Source organism: Aquarana catesbeiana, linkage group LG01, assembly GCF_042186555.1.
Source record: "Aquarana catesbeiana isolate 2022-GZ linkage group LG01, ASM4218655v1, whole genome shotgun sequence".
Lineage (NCBI taxonomy): Eukaryota > Metazoa > Chordata > Amphibia > Anura > Ranidae > Aquarana > Aquarana catesbeiana.
Window position 1 is genome coordinate 495,100,904 of NC_133324.1, and position 26,984 is coordinate 495,127,887.

The 26,984-nt window shown below is 41.3% G+C and overlaps 1 protein-coding gene across 3 annotated transcripts in view; it reads right to left on the reverse strand.

Moving 5' to 3' along the window:
- Window positions 1–26,984, reverse strand: part of ANO8 (anoctamin 8) — a 189,815-nt gene that overhangs the window by 115,889 nt on the left and 46,942 nt on the right. For all 3 annotated transcript variants that reach the window (XM_073592175.1, XM_073592192.1, XM_073592183.1), the window contains exons 2-3: window positions 789–899; window positions 560–692 (exon numbers count right to left, since the gene is read on the reverse strand). In XM_073592175.1, the coding sequence (XP_073448276.1) occupies window positions 560–692; window positions 789–899 (244 nt within the window). The remainder of the gene's footprint in view (window positions 1–559; window positions 693–788; window positions 900–26,984) is intronic.

Here is a 26,984-nt window from a genome sequence, read left to right on the forward strand (position 1 = left end):
AGAAAGGTGCCTCAAATAAAAGTAATATCACATATCATATTTCCAGATTTTTAAAATGTGGCCTTGGGTTTTAAGGCTCTTAAACAGAAAAGTAGGTTTGAAAATGGATAGGCTAAATATAGAGAAAAGGTTTTCCAGTAACTTGAATAAGATCTTGTAATTACCCAATTTTATGTATTTTTTGCATTTCCAATAGTAGATATGTAGATTTAGTATAAAGTATAATGTTAAAAAAAAAAATAATAATAATAAGGGACAATCAACTTTTACCACACAATGATTGCACAAACCTTTGAAGAAATTTTTACGTTTTGTACTGTACTGTTTCTGGACCTGTTATATTTAAGAAGAAAGAATAAAAAGGTCCACAACTAAAAGTCAACTAGCTTAGCTTTCAAACCAGTAAGATTTTAGGTTTTAATACTGGTCCCATCCAGAAGCTTCTCTTTTCAGCAACATAGATTTTAAAGTACAATAAACACCCTTTATAACTGAAAGCAGCAGCTTTGCCAAAAAGGTATTTTTAACTTCCCATAGTGGATATTTTTAAGAAACATACTTTTCATATGTTGCTGTAACAAAAAAGGCATAGATTCGGGTATGTCGGTGATGACGGATCTGCATTATTAGCTCAGGGATTCCCAGTCGCACATGATTCAGCAGCCAGAGCAGTGTGTGATCATCTGTTGTGTCTGGAAGCACATAAAAAGTAACCAGCAGAATCACATCATGACTTCATGAAAATATCCTGATGTTAAAAAACTTTGTATAAAAACTGTAGAACATACCTGCAAATGTCATGACCACATCACAATTTTCAGTGGGGACAGTTCTCATCCAGGATTTATGTGATGTGATGTACCTGCCAGCTTGGAGGAGGCGCTTTCCAAAAAGCTTATCTGTTGAAACAAAGAAAGCAGTCGATGATTATTATTAAGAAAAACAAAAAAAAGGAAGACGACTACAGTACTAGTCCCTTTGCGCATTGCTTTTATTCAACTTACTAGAGCAAACAGAAGCAGTTACACATCTGTATGAATGTCATTAGCCTCAGATTACCTGCTTTCCTAAGGAGATAGAACAAACTTTCTAGTAACAGAAAGCATTATACAGATTTAATGTTCTCATTCCAAGGGATCATCATCCAAGCTAGAATACTGAACACACTGCTAAACAGAATTTCAAGTGTGACACACTAATAATATTCATAGCAATTAAATAGCCTTTTAGTTTCCTCTTTTACAATGATGTGCATTTCAAGCAATCTGTCATTAGAACTCAAATTAGTCTGTTGCTAATTGATGTTGTTCTCATTTGCATATATTTTATCTAGTAGAAATATATAAAGTGACATTTACTATTACTAATATGCATTTTCCTGTATAATATGTGTTTAATGTATTAATGGAAAGTCTTTTAAAAAGGTGCCTTGAGTCCTTGTACAATTGTAAATGTTACAAAAATCTGAAAAAATGGGTTAATCAAAATGCAAGGATTCCAGGTTGGATAAAAATCAATGATTTAAAAAAAAAAAAAAAAAAAAGAGAAGAAAAATCAGATTTTTTTTATTTTGATTGATTTTCATTACACTTAATTTGATAAAATGCTTTTGGAGTAAAAATCTATTTAGCTAGTTTTCTGTTTAAGATACATTAATAATTTAGTTTATTCAACATGAAATGGAGCTTAGTTATGTAGCATGAAGCTGTATATGCTGCAACATTTACATTTTTAGTAAACTTATTCAATGAATGAGATAACACGCATTGCATTGATGCATTCATACAATTTCACAGGAACAATGAGATAAAACAAAGTTTAGGAATATTCCTTTATCCCATTGTTTTGCAAATCTACGTACACTGCAAACTGTATGATTGAATCAGTTCTGATATCGCTGTTTTACTAACCTGACAGCTTATTATTCTAAATAGGAAACCTTCATTTTGTTTGCAAATATTAAAGATTCTAACTACCAGCAAGAATGAGTCCTTACATTTAAAGAGCACCTGCCATTTCAGATCCATCATGGCAGCGCCCGTTAGCGGGCATCCATTCACCTGCTGCCACCACGTCCCTCACCTTGTTGTGTCACTGCCGCATCACCAGCCATCCCATTAAAGTGAATGGGACGGTCGGTGAGTCAACAGCAGGTCAGAGGAGGAGCCGACAGAGATGACAGTTTCTCTATAAAATTATGATTTAAAATCGAGTTGATTTAAATCAAGCCTTTTTACTAACAATTTGAATCAGGATTTAAACTGACTTGATTTAAAAGAGAAGTATAGTTTTTTTTTTTAATTGCCCATTCATACTTACCCAGGAGGATGCAGCATCGTGGCGAGGCTGCATCTGTCCCCCGCCATCTCTTCACTGAGAACCAAACCACCGAGCAGAGAGTTGCTGACTGTCATTCAGCAGCTTTCCCGCTCTGTTCCTCCACGCTCACTGGAGCGCTGAGCTGTGGAGGGGCAGTGAGCGGCAACCTCAGCAGCTCGCTGAGAGGCTGAGACTGCCATCAGTCCAGGCACCTGGCAGATCCAGACTTCGGAAGGCGGGATGACGCGGTGCCTGGACTGATCCTGGTGACATCAGCAGAGAGCAGACTTCAGACCGCTCTCAGCTGAAAACGGGTCACAGGAGGGCAAAACGAACTGCACTCCTGTGACCCAGCGAAGCCCAGCCAAAAGTGCTCAGGCTGGACTTCTCCTTTAAATCAAATCCACCCTGAAGGATTCTATTTCAGTTTTTCAGTTTTTGTAGCAAACAACAGAAGAAGAATATTACGCCAGAATTCCTAGCAGTCTGACACTGTATGTGTCGAGTGTAGAGTATCTCAGAGGAGATTCAACCTACTCTAGATCGGGGAGCCACAAGGAAAGACTGTAGGGAACTGCTGTGTCCCACAAATGTAACCTGGTTTCAAGACCAGCATTCTTTATTTACACACATGGTTCAACAGCATCAAAACGTTATACAAAGGAACAATCCGACCAATATAAGATATGATTTGATTTCACATTTATATTTAAACAAAGCAAGACCTAAAAAGGCCAACTAATTCCCTTTCAAGCTCCACAAATTGTTATCTTGCTATCTGGAGGAAAAAGATGGAGAGATAGTAAAAAAGCGAGGGGGGGGGGGGGTGTGCAAGGCTGATGGAATTTTTTTTATTATTATATTTTTTTCACACTGATTCATTTGAATCTATTTTAACCCCTTAAGTTAACTTAAAGTTGTGAGGTGTCCAGCTGACCACTCTGTTACAGTATTTTTTTTATTTTTCAAATTCTTTATTTATAGAAATAAAGTATCCAACAAAGAAATGGAATACAAAGCAGTAGTAGCGTCTCTCAAAAAGCAAAAGGCATGCAAGATGAAACTGTTAGGGCATGTAAATTGGACACATAATACATATAAAAATGTCAAATGAAGAACATCTACATACATGTGAAGAGACCCAACTAGTGTTGATAGCAATCTTAGGGGTGACCACTCTGTTATTTGCACATTACACTGGGTACCCTCCCCATGACCCAAAACGTCATTCTTGAGGCATTAGGGGTAGCACTGACCATGGTGTTCATCGGTACTGAGCGGATATTTAGAGAGGGGAAATTCTTTTTTCAGGAGCCCTTTCAAAACTCTTGTTTGATGCAGAAGGACATAATGCCGGATGTCAGCATAACAAGACGTAAAGCTCTTTATCTTGAGGATAGTAGTTCAATTATGGTAAGCCTTTGATAGAGGAATGGCACACAGTTTTTTTTTGGGGGGGGGGGGGGCTTTTTGTTATATTGTCCGACTTCATAATATAGGCGTTGCACTGCTCCATTACTAAACTTAATTCAAAATAATATAGTTATTCTAGGAGAGATGTGACAACATTTCAAATCTTTTCTAACTTAAAATGTATCAACTTACACAAAAGATTTAATCAACATTACTCTTCAAAAGTGAATAGCAAACTGATCAATATCAAGAGTTGTAATTATGCCAATTCTATTTAGACAGGCAAAAAGGGCTGCACTGAAAAAGGAGAAGTCTCACTGGCAGAAATATGGTGAAAATATATGTATGAATCTGCACATTAAAAAGAAAAAAAAAGCAGAGCAACAGGTAGTGGTACAGCTACTGTTCCATGCTAGTTTTCTTTATCTATAGTGTAACCTCAAAAGGTACTTGCTACAGACTATTTGTTATGTGAATGCATGTCAATGCAACAAATGGCAATACATGTGCCATGTTAACGTTAATTGAAGTGCCATAAAACTGTTCAAAACTAAACAGATGTGTCCTTATGCACTTTATTATGCATTATGAATGAATGAAAACAAGGAAATAGGAACAAAAAACATACTTGTCTATAGTGATCAAGAGTCCTTGCCTCATTTTCTCATAGAGAGGCAAATGGTTTAGAACAGGGGTATTGAATTAAAAAACATTGAGGTGCAGACATTAAAATTTTCATCCAGCAGAGGTCCAAGTCTCGTGTTTGTGCTAGGACTTGGTTTCTTCACATCACAGCCCCACCCACTTACATCACAGTGCTCCCTTTTACATTGCAGAATCCCCTCTTTACAATACAGGCCCCATTTACATTACAGTGCCCCCCATTTTATATCACAGCGCCTCCTTTACTTAAATATCCTCTGTCCCTCTTCACATCACAGCTCCTCCACCTTACATCACAGACCTCCACCCTTTACACCAGTGTTCTCAGCCCCCCCTCCTAGCACCCCAGTCCCCTTTGCAGCTCCTTCCTACTTGAATCCAAGTGCCCTTTCCCAGCCCCCTCCCTGGCACCCCAGTCCCCTTTACAGCCCCTCTATACTTGCATCTCACTCCCCTTCACAGTTCCCCCTTACTTGCACTCCAATCCACTTCAGAGCCCCCCCCCCATCCTTGCACCCCAATCCACTTCAGAGCCCTCCTCCTCCGTTCCTTGTACCCCAGTCCACCTCAGAGCCCTCCTCTTCCCTTCCTTGCACCCGAGTCCACTGCAGAGCCCTCCTCCCTCCTTCCTTGCACCCCAGTCCACTTTACAGCACCCCTTCACTTGCATCTCGGTCCCCCCCCCTTATTGCATCCCAGTCCCCTTCACAGCCCCCCTTCCTGGCACCCAAGTCCATTTAACAGCCCCCCCCCCTTACTTTCATCTCAGTCCCCCTTCACAGCACCCCCCCTTTTTTTTATATAATGGTCCCCTTTCACAGCCCTTCTTCCTTCCAATAAAGTCCCCTTTATAGGAATGCCCCCTCCATTAAATTACATTTCCCCCTGCCAATCACAACACTCCTCCAACCTTTTTGATCCTACCTTACACAACAGGTAGAAGGCACGGCATGTCCAGACAGAGGGCAGTACATGCTTTTAATGTTAACAGGCAGGTGACTGGTTGCTAGAACCGCCCCCATCCTAGGAATAAATCACTGGCTTGTTCACTTGAAAAGCATGTCCTGCCTTCTGTCAGGACATGCCATGCCTTCTGCCTTCTACCTGCTATAATAGGATGAATGTTGTGGCTTCCGAGAGGAAAGGCTGTCAGCAGGGAGAGGATAACCAGGCTGCTATGTGGCGTAGCCACGGACTAGAAAGGACTGTCATTCTGTCCGTTTTCGGACTGCGGTCTGCAATTTAGTTATGCCTGGCTTAGGGTATGGAAAAAGTCTGGTTACTTTTTCACTGTCCCAATTTTACCATGAAAATATACACAATTTGTTTTTCAACATCAAAAAATTGGACTACTGTTTTTCCTCTTTTTTTTTTTTACATTTTTTTAAAAAAGACAGTTGGTATTCTAAAGCAGTGTTTCTCAACTCCAGTCCTCAAGGCACCCAAACAGGTCATGTTTGTTTTCAGTATTTCCCTCAGAAGAGACGGCTGTGAGAATTACTAAGGCAGTGAAACTGATCAAATCACCTGTGCAAAATTAAAGCCTGAAAACATGACCTGTTGGGGAGCCTTGAGGACTGGAGTTGAGAAACACTGTTCTAAAACATGTGGATAGCTTTCTCACAACTGCATACCACTGTGTTGTAGTTCTGTTAACTGTCTATACACAATGCCCATTAGGGCACATAAATGTTTTATATTATTAAAAAGACAGTTCTGTTTTTGCTTTCCTTTTCATGTCTCTAGAACAATGTTTCTCAACGCCAGTCCTCAAGTACCCCCAACAGGTCATGTTTTTAGGATTTCCCTCACATGAAACGGCTGTGGTAATTACTAAGGCAGTGAAACTGATCAAATCTCCTGTGCAAAATAATGGGAAGCCTGAAAACACGACCTGTTGGGGGTACTTGGGGACTGGCGTTGAGAAACATTGCTCTAGAAGATGAACTGATATCAAGAAACCTGGGAGGCAGGGTTGATGTCTGGACACTGCAAAGGTCACTGGAACCTGATCTTGTCACAGCAACCCACTCCTGTTATATATAGAGCAATCCAATGACTACTCCATCTACAGCTGAAGGGTTAATTTCAGCTCAGGTTGAATATGACTGCCAGCCCATGTCACTTAGTACCACATATGAACTCCAACTATTACTCATTACTATTAAGTATTTTACTCGTCTCTCAATTGTGTGTGAAATGAAGAGTGACTGATACATGTTTACCGTCATAAGCAAGAGGACTCATTACCAATGTGGCCAATTACTTAAACGTAGTGCATGTGTTGAATCACAATTTTGACACCTGTGACACATTGGTTTTGGACATTTTACTTACTAAAAAAGCAAACCTGTAATTACTTCCACTATAGTAGATCAGTAGTTTCCCTACACAGTCCCCATCCCCTTCAGTTAGAACACACAATAGGGAACACATTAACCCCTTGATCGCCCCCTAGTGGTTAACCCCTTCACTGCCAGTGACATTTTTACAGTAATCAATGCATTTTTATAGCATTGATCGCTGTAAAAATGCCAGTGGTCCCAAAAATGTGTCAAAATTGTCCGATGTGTCCGCCATAATGTCGCAGTCCCAATAAAAATCGCAGATCGCCTCCATTACTAATAAAAAAAAAAATAATAATAATGCCAAAAACTATGCCCTATCTTGTAGACGCTATAATTTTTGCGCAAACCAATCAATATCACTTATTGCGATTTTTTTTTTACCAAAAATATGTAGAAGAATACATATCGGCCTAAACTGAGGAAAAAAATAGTTTTTTTGTTTTTTTTTTTTTATATATTATTGGGGGATATTTATTATAGCAAAAAGTAAAAAATTATGCTTTTTTTTTCAAAATTGTCACTATTTTTTGTTTATAGCGCAAAAAATAAAATACCACCAAAAGAAAGCTCTATTTGTGGGAAAAAAAGGATGTAAATTTTGTTTGGGTGCAACGTCGCATGACCGCGCAATTGTCAGTTAAAGCAACGCAGTGCTGAATCGCAAAAAGTGCTCTGGTCAGGAAGGGGGTAAAATCTTCTGGGGCTGAAGCAGTTAAATGGTATTCCATAATTGTAAACTATATGCATCCTGTATATTTGGAGTCTTAATTATTTTCTACTGCTGCCAGACAAAATACATTCGACTGAAAGAAAAAGTATGTCATGAAACCAAGTCCAGGTAAAAATTTTATTTGTTCCAATAGAGACGTATTTAGAAGAATGGCATCAAACGTATTTTAAGGATTATACAAAAGTCCTCATTCATCAAGGTCTAGGTCCTTTGTGCTGGAGGAGTAGGGATGGATAATTATTATCCTGGAGTTATATTTGTTCAGATGCAGTTTTAGCTGGCAGTGCTAGATCATTGTGCTGAAACCGCATCTATTAAATATAACTCAAAGACAAAAATCATCCATCACAGTCCTACAGCTGGAACTGGGACTCACTGAACCACTACTTAGCCCACTGCAAACCCTTCTGGTGGTTTAGCATAGAAGCGCTCTGTGTGGCCAACTGATGCTTTGCACATACAATCAAGAGTGCAATGCATTATGCTTTGATGTATCAGTTACCGAAACCCACAACTTATTTTTTTTTTCTACACAGCTCTACTGTGGAACAACAATTAAAGCCATCCACTGTCTCCCATGTTTTTCCAACAATGGCTGCCTTGTGTTCTTGTTCATGGAGTCTCTTTGAGAGACTGTTAAAACTTGTTTTGTTTTAGGCCCTTTTTCAGTAAATGATCCAGGTATTGTTGATGTACTTTTACATATTCAAAAGCCATGGTAGGACCCATGGCTGAAGCAGAGACAGATTTTACATTTTTCTGGCCAATGAGTGCACATAGTGCTAAGCACTTCTTTAAATTATTAAACCTGGCTTACAGAATGGTTATTTGTGCTCATAAGTAAAGAAAATCTAGGCAAAGAGTTTTAACAATTAGTTCTTCAGTTCAATTAAAGTGTTTGTAAATCTAAAAATAAAAACTAAGATCCTGTTCCTTTTAGGCATGAACAACAGTGCAGTGCTTGTGCTGTGAAATTCTTCTCTTCCTAACTGGTAATAAACCTGGTTGATCCTGCCAGTTCCTGAGTCCCCCTGCCTCTGCTGACCAAGATAATCATGGCTGCTGAGCCTTACTACCGTGGTTAGGTTACAGGTCTCTCATCTGCAGCCCTTGTCTCTCCTCTGACACTCTCTCCTCTCCCCCCTCCCTCCCTGTCTGTATTAGAGTGTTTCCTTTCCGCCCCTTCACCCTCTATTCCGCTGCATAATGCAGCACATTTAAATGTATTTAATGCAGATATGCAGCCATTACCATAACCGCATGCGTTTGTTAGAAATGAAAAGGCTAAATACCATTTGACACTGCAGCTGTGTCTCACGTGTGACAGACCTAGCCGGGACAGGGGCTTTTGGAGAGGACTGGGAGCAAGCCTCTTACCCACTTTAGATCAGACTTGCTGTCACCAAACTCCCAAACAACAATACACATTGTTACAAGTATAAACACACCCCCCAAGGGTAGCATAGCAGAGATAATAGGTGCAACAATTAACCGTGGAATCAGGACTTGCATACGGCATGGCAACGGTCTACAACAGGTCTACAATGTCCCATCCCAGTCCCAAGTAATCCAAACCACATTCTCAATGTCCATTAATAGCTGCCCATCATTTTCTCGATCACCCTGTGCTCCTAAAAGACACAGGGTGACAGACATAAGAGGGGCCTGTTGAGCCTTTTCCCCCAACCTCTCTATAGTAAGTTGGGTTCCATGAGCCCCCCACCCTAAGTGACTCCCGTCACATATCTCCCCTTTCGTCAGGGGACTAACACAGGAGGAGACCCCAAACGGGTTGACTCCAAAGTTAGTCTGTAGTTCCAGTCCCCCAAAGCCCATACCCACACAGTACCGCAAACAAATTGTCTCAAACAGATCATTACTCACCCAGCCAACCTCTGCCTCTCTCATAGAACATACCCGCCGCTGGTGAGAAGTGCATACTGGCCCTTCTCCCTGGAGTCCTTTTAACCGCTGAAGATAAGACAGGGTGGCTGGGCTCGCTCTGCCATGCTGTTAGGGGATCTGGGTCGACTGCCTAGCATCCCTGGGGTATAGAGGTGGAGACCGCAGTCCCATCCAATTCCACAGAAAATCCATCATTTGTTAGTTGAGGGCAGAGGCCAGCAACACTCTTCCCTGTTTGTGCTTCAGCTGGGGAACTCACATCATCCACTCCAGCTAACTGTTGGGGAGGGAGGCTGCCAACCTCCTCTCCCTTCTCCCCCAAACTGTGTAGTTGCTGTTGGGGATTGACGTCACCTTCTCTCCCTGGGCCTCCAAAACTGCCACGGGTGTTGAGTAGGGGTCTGCAGTACTCTGTCCTGTCACTTCTGCTGGAGGTTTGCTAGGTGGCTCCTCCTCTACAGAAAAGTCTAATAAATCTTCAGTCTCTGGAATTGCTGAAAGTCCAGGGCATGGGCTGGTGGCCCTTGGACCCAGTGCCAACACTTTGGCAGGTGACTCCTCCGAAAAGTCAAGTAAATCCATGCTTTCTGTGATTCATGTCTGGGAAATGAAGACAGCTTGCTCTTCTCCCGAGCCTTTGAACTGCCGTTGGACAGACGCAATTTTCCATCCAAGCTCATCCCATGCGTCAAGGTCAGTTAACACTTGCTGCATCCGCCATAAGACCTCCGCTTTCATAGCTGGAGGTGGAGATGGGCAAAGCACACTGTTACTCTGCTCCATTGCTGACACTTTAGCCGAGATTTCAGGAATGTCGGCTGGAACTTCTGGATAGTCCCAGGCAAAGGGAGCCCATCCCTGGCGCTGAAAAGAGTCTGGTAACTGTCTGTAGGCGATCCTGAACGGCCAGAAACTCTATATCTTCCAGTGCACTTCTGAGATGTTTATGATCCCTTCTCTGAAATCCACGATTTCCTCCAACCGCCACTCTAGATTGCTCCCAAAGTTAGGGTCCCCAGAGAAACAAGAAAGAATTTGGGACTTTAAATTAAGCATGCAATTGGGAATGAGTAATGACCTCTAAATCTGTAAAAAGTTTATTCCATAAATATAATAAAAACCAATACACGCGAGTATGATATTGATATATATATATATATATATATATATATATATATATATATATATATATATATATATATATATATATATATATATATATATATATATATATATATATATATATATATATATATATATATACACATACACATACACACACACACATAGTTTTTTGGATCCTTTTTAAATAATAACAGAAATCACCCAAATGGCCCTGATAAAAAGATTACATACTCTGGAATGTTTGGCCTTGGTACAGGCACAGAAGGTGGCACACACAGGGTTAAAATAGCAATTAAAGGTTCATTTTCCACATTTCTGGCTTTTTAAATCACAATTATTGTCTGTGTATAACTAGTCAATAAGTTTGTTAGCTCTCACATGGATGCACTAATCAGGCTAGACACTGAGCCAGGAGGAGGTAGAAAAGAACAGTCAAATGACCTGTGTAACAAGGTAATGAACCTTTACAAAGATGGAAAAGGATATAAAAAGATATCCAAAGCCTTGAATATGCCAGTCAGTATTGTTTAATCACTTATTAAGAAGTGGAAAATTAGGGGCTCTTTTGATACCAAGGTCAGGTAGACCAAAAAAGATTGCAGCCACAACTGGCAGAAGAATTGCTCAGGATACAAAGAAAAACCCACAGGTAACCGCAGGAGCAATACAGGCTGCTCTCCAAAATTGCTCTTATTAAGTATTTAAACAGTACTGACTGGCATATTCAAGGCTTTGGATATCTTTTTATATCCTTTCGCATCTTTGTAAAGGTTCATTACCTTGTTACGCAGTTCTTTTGACTGTTCTTTTCTCATGGCTCAGTGTCTAGTCTGCTTAGTGCATCCATGTGAGAGCTAACAAACTCAGTGACTATTTATACACAGACACTAACTGTGATTTAAAAAGCATCAAATGTGGGAAATTAGCCTTTGGTTGCCATTTTAACCTGTGTGTGCCACCTTCTGTGTCTGTACCAAGGTCAAGCATTTCCGGGTATGTAAACTTTTTATCAGGGCTTTTTTTGGGTGATTTCTGTTATTATGATTTAAAAAGGATCCAAAAAACTATGCGATAATAAATGGCTTCATGTGATCGCTATCCTTAAATAAAAGACAGTTTTTTTGGCATGATCAGTCATATTTTCAATATTAATGCCAAAATTTCTCAATTTCTGCCAGGGAATGCAAACTTTGAGCACAACAGTATGTGTGTATGTATATATATATATATATATATATATATATATATATATATATATACATACATACATATACACACACACATATACACACACACACACACATACATATATATACATATATATATAAAAAATGATAGTGATATAATGTAAACCAAATATAGTACACCGTGTACACATATAAGATAATAAATTAAAAATATAAAAAAAAGAGAGTATATAAATAAAGTCCAAAAAGTCCAAATGGAATTGATACCACTCAGAATTCTAATACAGAAAGTCCACCAATGTTGACTGCAAGAATGATGAAAAAAATGTGAAGAAAGCCACCACCAAGGGTCTGAGGGGGCTTACCAGAGGCAGAGGACCAAAGTCCACCCAAACGTTACAAAAAAAAAGGTTAGCTGGATCTAACAGGTAAGTAGAAGTGTGGAAGCAACAAAGGTGAGCAGGAAAGCTGTTGGTTCAAGAGCCGTCACCGAAGGCATCGAGAGGCTTACCAGAGGTTGTTGACTTGAGAGGACATACGTCATCCAAGTAAAAAAAGGCTTAATGACCAACTGGTCAGGATGATACGTCTTCTCAGATATCTTCAATGGTTTGCAAATGAAGATGGCAATTCAACCTCCACAATTATCCACACAACATAAAAATTCCCATAGAGGTCACAAACGGATTTTCATATGCCATGCGAGAAATGGATAAAAAACTCACATAGCGTGAAACATATATAAATAGGCTCACATATTAGAAGATCATAAAAGGCACAAAGTTCAAGTAGCGGTAAATGTGAGGGGTCCTCCCACGCGTTTCTGCTAAAGAGCCATCATCTGGGGATATATACACACACACACAAGAGCACAGTACTGTGCCCTTGCATGTATGTGTATATATGTGAAATCAATATCATACTCACATGTATGCGTGTACAGGAAGTCCCCGACTTACGAACACAATAGGGACTGTAGGTTTGTTCGTAAGTTGAAGTTGTTCGTAAGTCGCAACACTGCATTTGTAAGTGTAACTTCCAGTCGGAACACTGCATTCGTAAGTGTAACGTCCGCCTGTGTATGGATTTGGGATGTTCCGGGCGCTTGTTATGTTATCTGCGGCTCTTCTGGCCATGCAGTACATGTAGTACTGCAGTATGGGATGTGTCCAGAGGTATCCAGGACCAGCGTGGAGCACAAGTGGCTGGCATTTGAGGCCGTTCGTAAGTAGGAGTCGTTCATAACTCGGGTGTTCGTAACTCGGGGACTGCCAGTACTGTATTGGTTTTGATTATATTTATGGAATAATAAACTTTTCTTGTTTCTCTTCAGAATTAGGGATGGAGGTAATTTTAACCTACATCTCATTTAAAGTCCCACAGCCCCCCCCCCCCCACCTTTATCCATATTAGGGATGGAGGCATGCATTCATAGACGGCCCATTCTGGCACATATAATTGTGTGTCAGAATTTTTCCTTTGTATGCAATAAAATTCCTGCAATATTGTGGGTTCATACATAGGTTAGGTTGTTTCTTTCATTAAAAACAGTTTTTGATTTACTCATATCAGTATTTTTAGAAACCTTCTGATTTATCATAATCATTTACAAATTTTTTGCAAGGTCTAGTATCCCTTGGGGTGTTAGCCATCACTGTATGGTGGTGCTGCGGTTTCTCTGTCAATTTGGGAGCTGCGATGCGCACTCTGGGTCCGCCCCCTCCCTCCTCGTCTTATGGCTGAGGGCTCGGGCAGACGTCCCGCTGCGCACTGACGTCACGCATCCGGCGCCGGTCGCACGTCCTCGACAAGGTTGGCTGGCGCTTTGTGTATATCCATCCGCGGCTACATGAAGGAGGGTTTTGGCACCAAACGTTGGGCAGCTCCCGCTCTGGTGTTGACGTCCTCCCCCCCCTAATCATTAGCCTGTGTGACGTTGGTGGTACACTATTGGTCAGAGTGGAGTACATAACTTCTCATCCCGGGAACAGATTTTCTTCTTTGTTTTGCATTTCTGGAAAGCTGCACACAAATTTTTTACATAGAGACTACATGTAATGTTGGTAGTCAGCTTTGTTCCTCACACTTTTTCATTCTTGGTGTTCAGTCTTTGATCACCTATGCAAACCCTTCCACTATTTGGAATTGTGCAAACCCCCTCATTATTTGGACACCATACACAACATGTCACTCACCCAAACCATTTGGTTTGGCTCATTATATTCCTTTTATACATTTACTACCATATCACTTCCTATTTTACGCTTCTTATTCTATAGGACCACAGGGTTTTTCCCTCATCAGACATCCAAACCAATTTTCCAATATTAATATACCCATTTTACATTTATTCACAGATGTTTGGGATGACCAACCCCGCATCATTATGGATCGTCTGGTGGGAACCGGTTTTCCAGCCACACCTTTCCAGCACATCATTTTGTTTCTGTTCCCTGATGCTGTGCCTTTGTGCGCCACCTCAGCTCTCATGCTAGATGATGACCTAAACCCACCTTCGGTGATTATTGCCACACTCTAGACTCATGGTTCGCTTGTAAGTATGGGTGAATGTTATACCACTCCCACTCAATCTCTTATTCCTGCACCTAGTCTGACTCATTGTTTATACTTTTTAGACACCCTGGCAACATCTGCTCCTGATGAGTGGTAATTAACCACGAAACGCGTCAAGCTATTGATGCCACAACAATGCGTTTTCTTATTCAGAGTTCCATCAAGATATGTGTAATATGTCTGACCAAATGTTTTACTAGATATTTTTTACTATGTCATAAACAATTCATGATTTTAGAAACTGACATGTGAGCCACCATGAAGTACTGTGCCCTTGCATGTATGTTTATATATATGAATTTATTATGTGTATATATATATATATATATATATATATATATATATATATATGAAATCAATATCATACTCACATGTATTGGTTTTGATTATATTTATGGATATATGCAATAAACTTTTTAGATTTACAGTTCATTACCCATTCCCAATTGCATGCTTCATTTAAAGTCCCAAACCCTTTGTTTCTCTTGAGATTTAGGGATGGATGTAATTTTGACCCACCCCCTCTTTAAAGTTAGGGTCCCCTGACAGCTTCACGTACAACAGTCCTAGGCTGCCATAGCCAAAGCCTTCCGTTAGGCTGTCATCCGCTATCCAAGGGCATGCTTGGGATACTTGTCACCGGAAGGCTCTGTTGTTCTCATCCAGCAGCATCTCTGCCCAGACCAGCCTGGTTAACCCAGCTGTCTGCTCCTTGTGCGGTTTTTCTCCCAAAAACAGCGGCCGCAATCCAGTACCTTTCCTGGATGCAGGGGAGAATTTTTCCCTGGTGGCGCTGCTCACAGGCTAGCGTTTTTTTCCAGAGTTCACAGCGGACAGAATCATAACATTCCAGCAGGACCTGCTCTCATACTGATCCTCTGTGCTGTATCTGCATCTCTCGTGACCTCCTTCCGAATTCCTCTTCCATGGCAGCTGGTATCTGTAGCTCTCTTCTTCTGCTATCTGGACCTTGGATTCCGGTGGAGGTTTGGATGTCCCAGATTGCAGGAAGCATCCCACTGCTGCCACCAATGTAATGGAACCCCGTCGCACTAAGCTTAAGTGCTTCCTTCAGTACACTGCTTCCTCCAGTCTGGACCTTCAGATATCAGATATTATAGCCACATGTCGTAACCAAGAACCAGTCGAGACTAGCTCAGTTACAAACTGGAACATGGAATGTTTATTTGACACTCATGCAAAATATATATCACACAAGGACCTCCTCCCCTCCTGATCATATTACCCTAACAAAACAAGCTGTATCCAAGAACATAATTAACATGCTCATTAACTTGTCACTTAACCCAGCCTAGGTGACTCAATGCCCACCCAGACAATGTTATGATTAATCAGACATTCCCACTTCATGGATCCCCCAGGCCTTCCAAAGAGTAGTGTTCCCTTAAATGCCAGGGACCATAGTCAGTGGGTAAGAGGCTTGCTCCCAGTCCTCTCCAAAAGCCCCTGTCTCGGCTAGGTCTGTCACAATGCGATCCCCTGTCAGATTAAACGACACATCAAATCTTGTAACGGAAGTGTCGTTCCATCACAGCCATCTTGGTACACCCCGCACTCAGCCGCAGTAAGCCTACAGACATCTTTTGACACCCACCAAAGTCTTGCATTTCACACATATTTTTAGGGCTACAACTAACGATTATTTTCATAATCGATTAGTTGGCTGAATATGGTTTCGATTAATCGGATAATAAACTTAGAAAAGTGTGGTGTATAATTTAGTTAATATGTAAAGTTTTTAAAAAAGGCAATTTATTCTTAAATATCTATATGCAGTGGTAAAAATAAATGACCAACTATATGGTTAGGGAGCAAAATTTCTAATCCACTCTGAGAATACCAGACAGAAGAGATATACTGTATATACTATTAGAGGTTAAAACTGGTAAATATCAGACTCAGAGATCAAATTTTTTATTTAAAAGAAAAAAAAAAAAATGTAAGACTGGTTTGCCGATTTTCAGACAGAACTGTAATATATTATATGCTGGCCATATAAAAACAACGTCTTCCTTCAAAAGAAAATGTAATTTTAAGAACCTTCGTTCAATTTTCTAATCGTTAGTGGGGTCAAATCGACGTTCGTTTTCAACCACAGTGATGGGAATACTCGAAAAAGCTAAAGAGATAATTGGCACATTGCTTATCAATGCAGCCCCCATCAAAAGGTGCCCATCAGCTGCCAATTAGTGCCCAACACCTGCCAGCCTGTCCCCATAATAAACGCCTGTCAGTGCACATAACAGTGCCAATCAGTGCCCCATCAGTAATGCTTGTTAGTGCCCCATCAAAGTGCCAATCAGTGCCACTCAGTAATGCCTGTCAGTAGCTCCTCATCAGTGCTGCCTATCCAATGCCACCTATCAGTGCCGCCTATCAGTGCCCATCTTTTTTTTGTCATTCTTTTTTCGTTTATAGTGCAATAATTAAAAACCGCAGATGTGATCAAATACCACCAAAAGAAATCTCTTTTTGTAGGAAGAAAATGATAAAAATTTAGTTTGGGTGCAACGTCACACGACCACGCAATTGTCATTCAAAGCACGACAGCGCTGAAAGCTAAAAATGGTCCTGGGCAGGAAGGAGGGGAAACTGCCTGGTATGGAAGTGGTTAAAAAAATTTAAAAGTTAAAAAATTGTTGCAAAAACACACTACATGCTTTTCTGCAGCTTCTCTAGTTAAGTATATTGAACCAAAAAAAAGCACAGTTTTGTGTTGAAAAAAATCCTTGACCCTTTCCAAGTGCGCAGCGGCTGAAAAAAGTATTGATGAATGTGTCCCATCGGAAACCATGTTAAATGAACTGTAATGTGTTCCCGGAAAAAAAACACCAAAAAACACATAGGTGTGAACCAGTTGTTTAGTAGCAGCAGCATGCTTTTTTTTGTATCACCTGTCATAATGGGGTTAAAAAAAAAACAAAATTAGCCCTTTATAGTAAAAAAAGAGCAGATAATCGCTACTGTAAGGAGTTCATTTATACTGTGAAACAGTGAAACTAATAATATAGATTACTCATATCATATATATATATAATAAAAAAATATATATATAATAAAAAAAACACCCAGAAGTAGGATATATGGGCATTTTAACCACTTGCCGACCAGCAGCCGCAGTTGTACTGCGGCAGAATGGCACGGCTGGGCGAAACGACGTTATGTCCGCGTGAGGGGAAAAAAATCCGATCACCGGCTTCTGTCAGAGGGACATCGGTCCCTCACACAGAAAGCCGCGGCTGTATTTTCTGTGCCCACCAGTGTCAGCTACCAGTACCCACTGTGCCACCTACCAGTGCCACCTATCAGTACCCACCAGTGCCAACCATCAAAGCCCACCAGTCAATCAATGTCCATCAGTGTCTCATAATCAGTGCCACAGATCAGTGCTGCCTATCAGTGTCACCCATCAGTGCCGCTTATCAGTGCCACCTATCAGTGCCCCTCAGTGCCAACCAGTGCCCTTCAGTGCCAACCATCAGTGCTAATCAGCATCACCTATCAGTGCCCATTAGTGCTGCCTTATCAGTGCCGCCTATCAGTGCCCATAAGCACAGCATATCAGTGCCCATCAGCACACAGTGAAGGAGAAAAAATATGTGTTTTCAACATTTTATAACAAACTATGAAACAGTTTTGTTTTTTTTTTTCAAAAATTCGGTCCTTTTTAGTTTTATTTAGCAAAAAATAAAAACCCAGCAGCAAATACAACCAAAAGAAAGCTCTATTTGTGTGAAAAAAAATGATAAAAATGTAATTTGGGTACACTGTAGCATGACTCCGCAATTGTCATTCAAAGAGTGACAGCGCTGAAAGCTGAAAATTGGTCTGGGCAGGAAGTGTCCAGTAAGCAAGTGGTTAAGTAGACATTACCTACATTAAAAAACTAAACACTAAAAACAGAAACAGGCAGGTGTTTATAAAAGGAATAAACAAGGAAGCTGCATAGACTATGACGTTCTTCAGCGTATAGACAGAATATGAATGGACATTTCATACAAGTATAGGCAGCTGCCTGCCATTTGGACAGCACTAAACCCTGGTAGCTCAGGAAAACCCTTGTAAACAGAGCCTAAATGCTCATCAGCTGTTTGCATTTTAAATTCTAATAAGGCCTCATGCACACGGACGTTTTTACAGCCGCTTTTTGAGTGTTTTTTGCAGCTTAAAAACACCTGTCTATGTTAGTCTATGGCTTCATGCCCACATAGGCATTTTTGAGCTGCAAATGGCATAGGTGTTTTTAAGCTGTAAAAAAAAAAAAAAAAAAAAAAAAAAAACTAGTGGGTTCTGAGAGACGTTTTTCAGCTGTAAAAACGCTCTAACGCTGATAAACGTCGATAAACGTTGTTAAACGCTCAAAAACGTCGCTCACCAACGTTTAATGTTTTTGATCCATTGAAAAAAAAAAAAAAATTTGGAAAAAAAACCGCTAACGCGGAAAAACGCTAAAAATCGATAATAAACGCTAAAGAACGCTATTGCAAAAACGTTGAAAAAATCTGAAAAAAGTTTAAAAAACTCACTGCAAAGCTACTGGCGTTTTCATAACTTTATTTTAATGTCCAGTGTGCATGAGGCCTAAGTTTTGGGAGATGGAGAGTAGAAATTTTAACATAAGTTTAAAGAGAGACAGTCAACTTGCCCATGCAATGCAAGAAGACATAGACCCCCTAAACTCTCTTACCTGACCTCCCTTTTTGCAACCAACAGTTTTCAGGTATGGGGGGGGCTGTGACCTGCTCCCCTGTGACACTGCTCCTGCCTGGCAGCCAATTACTGGACCTGAGTACTCGCATGTGACTGAGGGAGTGACCGCCACTACCTTGGGTCACCATTGCAGATTTTAGCACTGGCTGTAACGGAGGAAGGAGCACTGAGAGTGCACAGACAATGTTAGTATAGGGAGGGGTTTGCCAGGTGTTGTCTCTGCACTGTACGGGCAAGGGGAAAGTGTCTCCAAATTCCATTTTGATGATGTATGTCAAACAGATTTTGGACTACACCGGAACAGATGAGATTTTGTGTGTAGCAAGCAGTATTTACTATATACAGAAGACTTCATGTGCAGTTTTACTTTGAAAAATATTCTTGGAGTATCCCACCACATCCCTATCCAAAAACATGCCTACTCCAAAAACATCCCCTAGACTGAGCATTGAAGAAATAAGCGAAAATGTGTTGTATGCCCCTGGCTGTGTAAACTACTGTGTGGCAAAATTCCTGTCGCTCATACAGGAGTAGCGCTACACCTGGTAATCCTGAGAATTACACATTCGCTGTTCTGGGTGGCTATGCGCACTCCTTCACTGTATCTATGGCGGGAGCCATGGTTGGCACACAGGCTGAACTTCAAACATGCCTGTCCCTGTTTATCTCCATTACATGGGAGGGTAATGAGATAAGCAGTTTACACAAATAAGATAACATTGTTTTATGGCTCCAGGTCAGCTCACATGATGGACAAGTACACTGCATTTCTGGCAAGACCAGTTATTTTCTGCACTTGCTGGAAATATTCTTAGCTTAAAAAAAAAATGAAAAAAAGAAATATAAATGTGGCCTCTACATCTAAGACTGGCTGGCAAACAGCAATGTATTACATTTCTGCTCTTGGGTTTAAGATGACAAACCCTGGGATATGAAAGAGCTCAGGGCTTTACAAGAATGCTCCTAGATAAGGTTTTGAAAATCTCAGAAAACATGGGAGGATTTTTGTAGCACCTTTTAAAAATGCAAGCAGGCAGCAAAGGATAAAACTTTTTTTGAACAAACAGGAACATTTTTGCTCATGTAACCATATAACCGGACAAGCAACATTTCTGAAGTTACGTGTGTAGGGCAGATGAGAACAGATAAGCCATGCACCTGTCTAGATCATAGTTCTTAAGAAAAAAAATAACGTAAAAAAAAAAGAAGTGTATTCTTTGCGCAGGTCTGTTTTAATGTGCTTGGGCCACACAAATCATATAGAGATCCATTAACGCTACAGTATCTGCGTTCTAATTCAGGCTTTGGATAAAATGTGTATAGAATGCAATAACACTTAAAGGCAACCCCTGGCTGGCTATGCACAATGAGATATGACAAGCATGACTAGTGACAGTAATATAGTGCAAGGGACAGGCGTTGTGGTGCCCTGAAGGACTGTTGCTTTTTTTACACTATATATGTGTGTTGGAATGCAGCACAAAAAAACAAATATAGTTTTTCTTACTTGAACAACTTTTCATCATTACAAAAAAAAAACGGCAATAGTCTTACCTGTAAATCTGTTTTCAGTAGCCTTCCAGGGCAGCCTTTGAGAGATGGAGCTCCTCCTCCTACACAGGAAACACATTGCAAATTAGTCTTTTAAGGCAGTCCCTCAGGTCCTTGGTCAGTCATCCAAGAGAACCAAAGGCCAGAATCTGAAAGGCATAAAACACAACCCCACGAGGTTAAACATTAGGGTGGGATCGTGCTGCCCTGGAAGACTACTCGAAACAGAGTTACCGGTAAGACCAACTCTGTTTTTCCCCCAGTCGTCTCCCAGGTCAGCCCTTGAGAGGATAACCAAGTACTCACCAGACTAGGGTGGGACAACGGCTTGGAGGACTTTCCTACCAAAAGCCTGGTCCTGACTGGATATGAAACCTTGAACAATAGGTAGAGAATCTTGGGAAAATTTTTCTTCTTGCGGAAGTTCGCTTCGTCCGTGAAAAAAACTCTTTTGTGGAGGTTTACGCTTCTCGGTCAGGAAGGTTTTCTTACTGTCCGCCGTTCTTTCTAGGACTTTGTCCAAACCTGTTCTAAATAAAAAAATCTCTGGAAAATGGGAAGTTACATAGTCTCATCTTTGATACGGGGTCCCCTGACCAAGTCTTTATCCAAATAGCCCTCCTGGCTGCCACGGCTAGACCTGATCTCGCTGCCAGTTTGATGGACTCTGCGGACGCATCCACTATGTAACTGACCGCATTGGAGAGAACCATGAGGGTTTTTAGAATTTCTTCCCTAGGCGTACCATTCTTGATCTGGTTTTGAAGTCAGGAAAGCCAAAAGTCGTGGTTTCTTGCCATGCAAGTGGTGGCAAGCGTAGGCTTCAGACTGGCAACACTCGTTTCCCAGGCTCTTTTCGGGATAATGTCACCTCTCTTGTCCATACAATCCTTCAGATGCCCCATGTCTTCAAAGGCCAAAGAGGACTTTTTGGAGACTTTAGATAGCGGAGCATCCAACTTAGGATTCTTGTTCCATACCGCTTGTGGATCGTCATTGAAAGGGAACCAGTTCTTGTGGCTAGCTGCAAAGAAGGGCTTCTTTTCCGGGTCTGCCTATTCATTCCTCACAACGTCCGACACCACCTGACGGACCGGGAATACATTGGACTTTTTCTTCCTTGGACCTTGGTACATTAAAATCATGTTTTGATGAAAGTTCTTTTTCTTTCTCTATTTCCAGTGTTTCATATATAGCCCCAAGTAAGTCCTCTACATCTTCTAGGGACAATTTGTACTTGGGGCCCCTTTTTTCTTCTCCGTCTTCATGCTCCGAATCTGAGCTGTCGGTGGCTATCTCGCTAACCGCTCGTTCCCACTGTCTCCTGTGACCCTGGGGCGACTGATCTTGGCGAAGCTATGGGACAGGATCTGTCAGAGGGAGCCGTTAGAGGTTTTACCTCTGAAATAATTTTTTTGAGATCCTTAAAAAAGGTAGAAGCCATGTCATCCCTCACGGATCCAACATTTTTTGTGAAAATTGCATCTGACTGTTTTTTAACCAGTCTTTCTATGCACACTTAAAATAGTGATTCTGTGTATTCCAAGGGCATCTTGGTAGCACATTTTGCACAGCTTCCTGGGATTGGGCTTTGGCTCTTAAGAAGGCTTGGCCTGCCAAAACATAAAACACAGGGGCCCACGGTGGTGAGAAAAAATATCCTTATCCAGCCATTAAAGCCTGCACACCCAGTGACACCTGACCACCACCTGTAGTGCCCCAGTCTGCTAGAGACCTCCACCAACTAGCCTGCTGTTCCCCACATGGACAACAAATGGTCACCCCCTGGTGCCTACCTGTGTCCTGCTGGTGCCTGTGTCCCTGGGAGCCTGGGCAGATGAGAGCTCATCCTCCTTCTGCATCCTGGACCTTCTGTGGCGTTCGCACTGTCTCCTGCAGCTGCGTACACAAAAACAAAAAATGGCACCAGCTGGTCATTCCAGCTCCCCACGCTTTTAAGGGGCCAGACTAGCTCCCCTGGCGCACACCGATGACATTGTCCTGCCTGGGAAATGACGCCCCGATTCTTCCGTGTCAAACAGCCTTCGGCCGTGGGTACACACCCCGGACCGGAGCCAGCCAAAGGGGACAATGCATCGCCGCACATCTCCGCACCTGGGCTCAGAAGGAACCGGAATCTGGGACCCCTCCTGCCCTCTGCTTTAGAGGGTTGCCCGCAGACGCACACCTGACCTCCACCTCCACCGCTCTGAGGCTCCCATCTGCTGCTGCACACGCTGGATACCTGTCCCAGGTCAGCCCTTGTAAGATGGAGTATCTCCAGTCCTTAGGCAACATGTCTCCTCCGGATGGAGGAAACACTACGATTGACCAGGGACCTGAGGGATCGCCTTAAAAGACTAATTGGCAATTTGTTTCCTGTGTAAGAGGAGGAGCTTCATCTCTCAAGGGCTGACCTGGAAAACGACTGGGGAAAAAAAAAAATGTATATAAAAATGGGCATGTGAGCTGAACTGGTCCATGGAGCAATAGAAGGTGGCCTGGTCTGATGAATCACGTTTTCTTTTACGTCATGTGGCTAGCCAGGTGCACGCCAGTGGCTTACCTGGTGAAGAGGAACCAGGATGCAGTATGAGAAGAAGGCAAATAAGCAGAAGCACTGTGATGCTTTAGGCATTGTTCTCCTGGGAAACCTTGGGTCCTGCCACATATCACCATCTAAACATTGTTGCAAACCAAGTACACTTCATGGAAACAGTATTTCCTGATGGCAGTGGACTCTTTCAGTAGGATAATGCACAATTCCACACTACAAAAATGGTACATGAATGGTTTGAGGAACACAACAAGTTTGAGGTGTTGTCTTGGCCACCAAGTCTCAATCCATCAAACATCTGATCCATAGAAGCCCCACAGAGAAACTTACAGGACTTAAAGCATCTGCTACCGATAGCTTGGTTCCAAATACCACAGCATACCTTAAGAGGTCTAGTAGAGGCCATACCACGATGGGTTAGAGCTGTTTGGGCCGCAAAAGGGTGAACTGCTCAAAATTAGTTGGGTGGTCAAAGTTATGGCTGATCAGTGTATATGTACACACACACACACACACATACACACATACACACACACACACCAGAGGGCTGATCAAAAAAAACTGAACAAATTCCCTGATCTACACAAGCAAGATGGAGGCATCCTCCCTACTGTGCTATTGTATTCTGACAACAGGGATCATTAAAGAGGAGCTCCAGCCCCCCCCAAATGAAAAGTCAGCAGCTACAAATACTGTAGCTGCTGACTTATTATAAGGACACTTACCCGTCCAGGGTTCCAGTGATGTCCTCACCCGAGCCAATTCTTCAAAATCGGCTTTGGGTGCAGGCGCCGGAATGTCAAGTAAGGGAAACAGGCTGTGAAGCCTTGTGGCTTCACACCGGTTTCCTACTGCGCATGCACAAGCCGCGCTGCACCTTGTGAATGGTCCGTTGCCTTCCGGGACCTGTGATGTGTCCCAAAAGACTACAGGGGAAGAAGATGGGCTGAACTTCTGGCCCAGATCTCCACAGTGCATCAGTCCAGAAGGGGGGAGGATGCAAACAAGCGTAACTTCCCCTTTTGGGTGAAGTTCTGCATTAAATTCTTTCATACAGGAAAGGCCATTGATGGAGCAAAATTTGGCTGTTCCCTGCTAAATCATATGCAAAAAGTAAGGGTACTTCCAAGTAAGTCACATAGATGAGACACTACAGTGCATTAGATCAGCTTTATTTGAAACAAATGGCACAATACAAAAAAAGAGGTGGGCAATAAGTTGAATCTTCACCAACCACTAATAAATATTAAAAAGACAACGTTGTCTAAAACTGGGTTTTAGACAAAAATTGAAATCGTTGAAAAATGGAGCTAATGAAAGCCGTAACATAGTTACATATTTAGTCAGGTTGAAAAAAGACACAAGTCCATCTAGTTCAACCATAAAAATAATCCCATATACCCAATCATATATCCACAGTTTACCCAGAGGAAGGTGAAAAACCCGAGCAAAGCAAGATCCAATTTGCTACAGCAGGGGAAAAAATTCCTTCCTGACCCCCAAGAGGCAATCGGATTTTCCCTGGATCAACTTTACCTATAAATGTTAGTACCCAGTTATATTGTGTGCATTTAGGAGAGAATCCAGGCCTTTCTTAAAGCAATCTACTGAGCTGGCCAGAACCACCTGGGAGTGAGTCAATTCCACATTTTCACAGCTCTTACTGTGAAGAAACCTTTCCGTATTTGGAGATGAAATCTCTTTTCCTCTAGGCGTAAAAGAGTGCCCCCTTGTCCTCTGTGTTGACAGTAAAGTGAATAACTCAACACCAAGTTCCCTATATGGACCCCTTATATATTTCTACATGTTGATCACATCCCGCCCTTAATCTCCTCTTCTCAAGAGAGAATAAATTCAGTTCCTCTAATCTTTCCTCATAGCTGAGCTCCTCCATGCCTCTTATCAGTTTGGTTGCCCTTCTCTGCACTCTCTCCAGTTCCCCGTAGAGCTGCATGATTAATCGTCAAGAATCGTTATTGCGATCTTGACTTAAGTGTTTCCCGATTCTTTCTATGCAAAGAATTCTCTATGCTCTTCTGAAGCCACAGCCGTCAAAAGAAAGGAAGAGAAAATCCGGGCAGTCTGCCAAGAATCAAAACATTCTTTATCAGATGAACTTAAGTTTAAACATTGTAACAATTTGTCAATGGAATAGACTGAGTGCAAGCGGTCTTTCAAATGCAATTACTTTAACGCATTTAAAAAAAAAAAAAAAAAAACTAAGTTAGCCCTTTTTTGTTGAATAATGTGAAAGATTTTACGTCGCAAGAATCGTGAAAGAATCGTGATCTTTTTACTCTAAGCAAAAAAATCGTGATTCTCATTTTGGCCAGAATTGTGCAGCTCTAGTTCACCGATATCCTATTTGAGAACTGGTGCCCAAAACTGAACTGAGCATTCCAGATGAGGTCTTACTAATGATTTGTAGAGGGGCAAAATAATATCTCTCTCTCTGGAGTCCATACCTCTGTTAATACAAGAAAGGACTTTGCTTGCTTTGGAAACCACAGCTTGGCATTGCATGTTATTATTGAGCTTATAATCTACCAAAACTCCCAGATCCTTCTCCACTATGGATTTCCCCAGTTGTACTCCCCCTACTATATATGATGCATGCATATTCTTAGCCCCCAAGTGCATAACTTTACATTTATCAACATTAGACCTCATCTGCCACATAGTCGCCCAATTAGTGCATTGAGGTCGGGTTGTAAATTGGAGATATCTTGTAAGGACGTTATTCCACTGCATAGCTTGGTGTCATCTGTAAAGACTGAAATGGTACTTTTAATACCAGACCCTATATCATTTATAAAGTTATTAAAAAGTAAGGGTCCCAACACCTTGGGGTACACCACTGATAACCTTAGACCATTCAGAGTAAGAATCATTAACCACTACTCTCTGAATTCTGTCTTTTAGACAGTTTTCTATCCATTTACAAACTGATATTTCCAAGCCTGTAGACTTTACCTTACACATTAGCATGTGTAAGGGAACTGTGTCAAACGCTTTTGCAAAATCCAAGTATACCACGTCCACAGCCACCCTCTGTTCAAGGTTTTAACTTACCTCTTCATAAAAAGAAATCAGATTTGTTTGACAACTTCTGTCTTTCGTGAACCCATGCTGTCTGTTGCTTAAATATTTTTTTCCAGCAAGAACCCATCTATATGGTCTTTTATTAAACTCTCCAGTATCTTCCTGACTATAGAAGTTAAACTAACAGGTCTATAGTTACTTGGTAAAGACTTTGTTCCCTTTTTAAATATAGGCACCACATTGGCCCTACGCCAATCCAGTGGCACCATTCCCGTCATTAATAAGTCCCTAAAAATTAGAAACAATGGCTTTGAAATGACAGAGCTCCATTCTTTTAGCATCTGTGGGTGGATGCCATCTGGTCCAGGTGCTTTATATACCTTTAGTCAGGCTAAATATTTCTGGACCATATCACTTTTGAGCCATTGTGGATCATTTGGGGCTGTGTCAATACCATCCCCATTATGGACTTGAGCTCCCCCATGCTCCTTTGTATACACAAAACTTAAGAATGTATTTAATAAATTTGCCTTTTCTTTGTCCCCAGTAACCCACTCTAGATTATTAAATAAAGGGCCTACATGCTCAGATCTGACCTTTTTACTATTAATATATTTAAAGAATTTTTTGGGGTTTGTATTACTATCATTTGTAATCTGTCATTCGTTTTGAATTTTTGCGTCCTTGATTTCCTTTTTACATATTCTATTATATTCTTTGTAAAATTTAAACGACAATAGTGTTCCTTCATTTTTATATTTTTTAAAAGTTCTTTTCTTATTGTTTATAGCTTTTTTAACATTGGCCGTGAGCCACATAGTTTAGCCTTTTAAACTTAT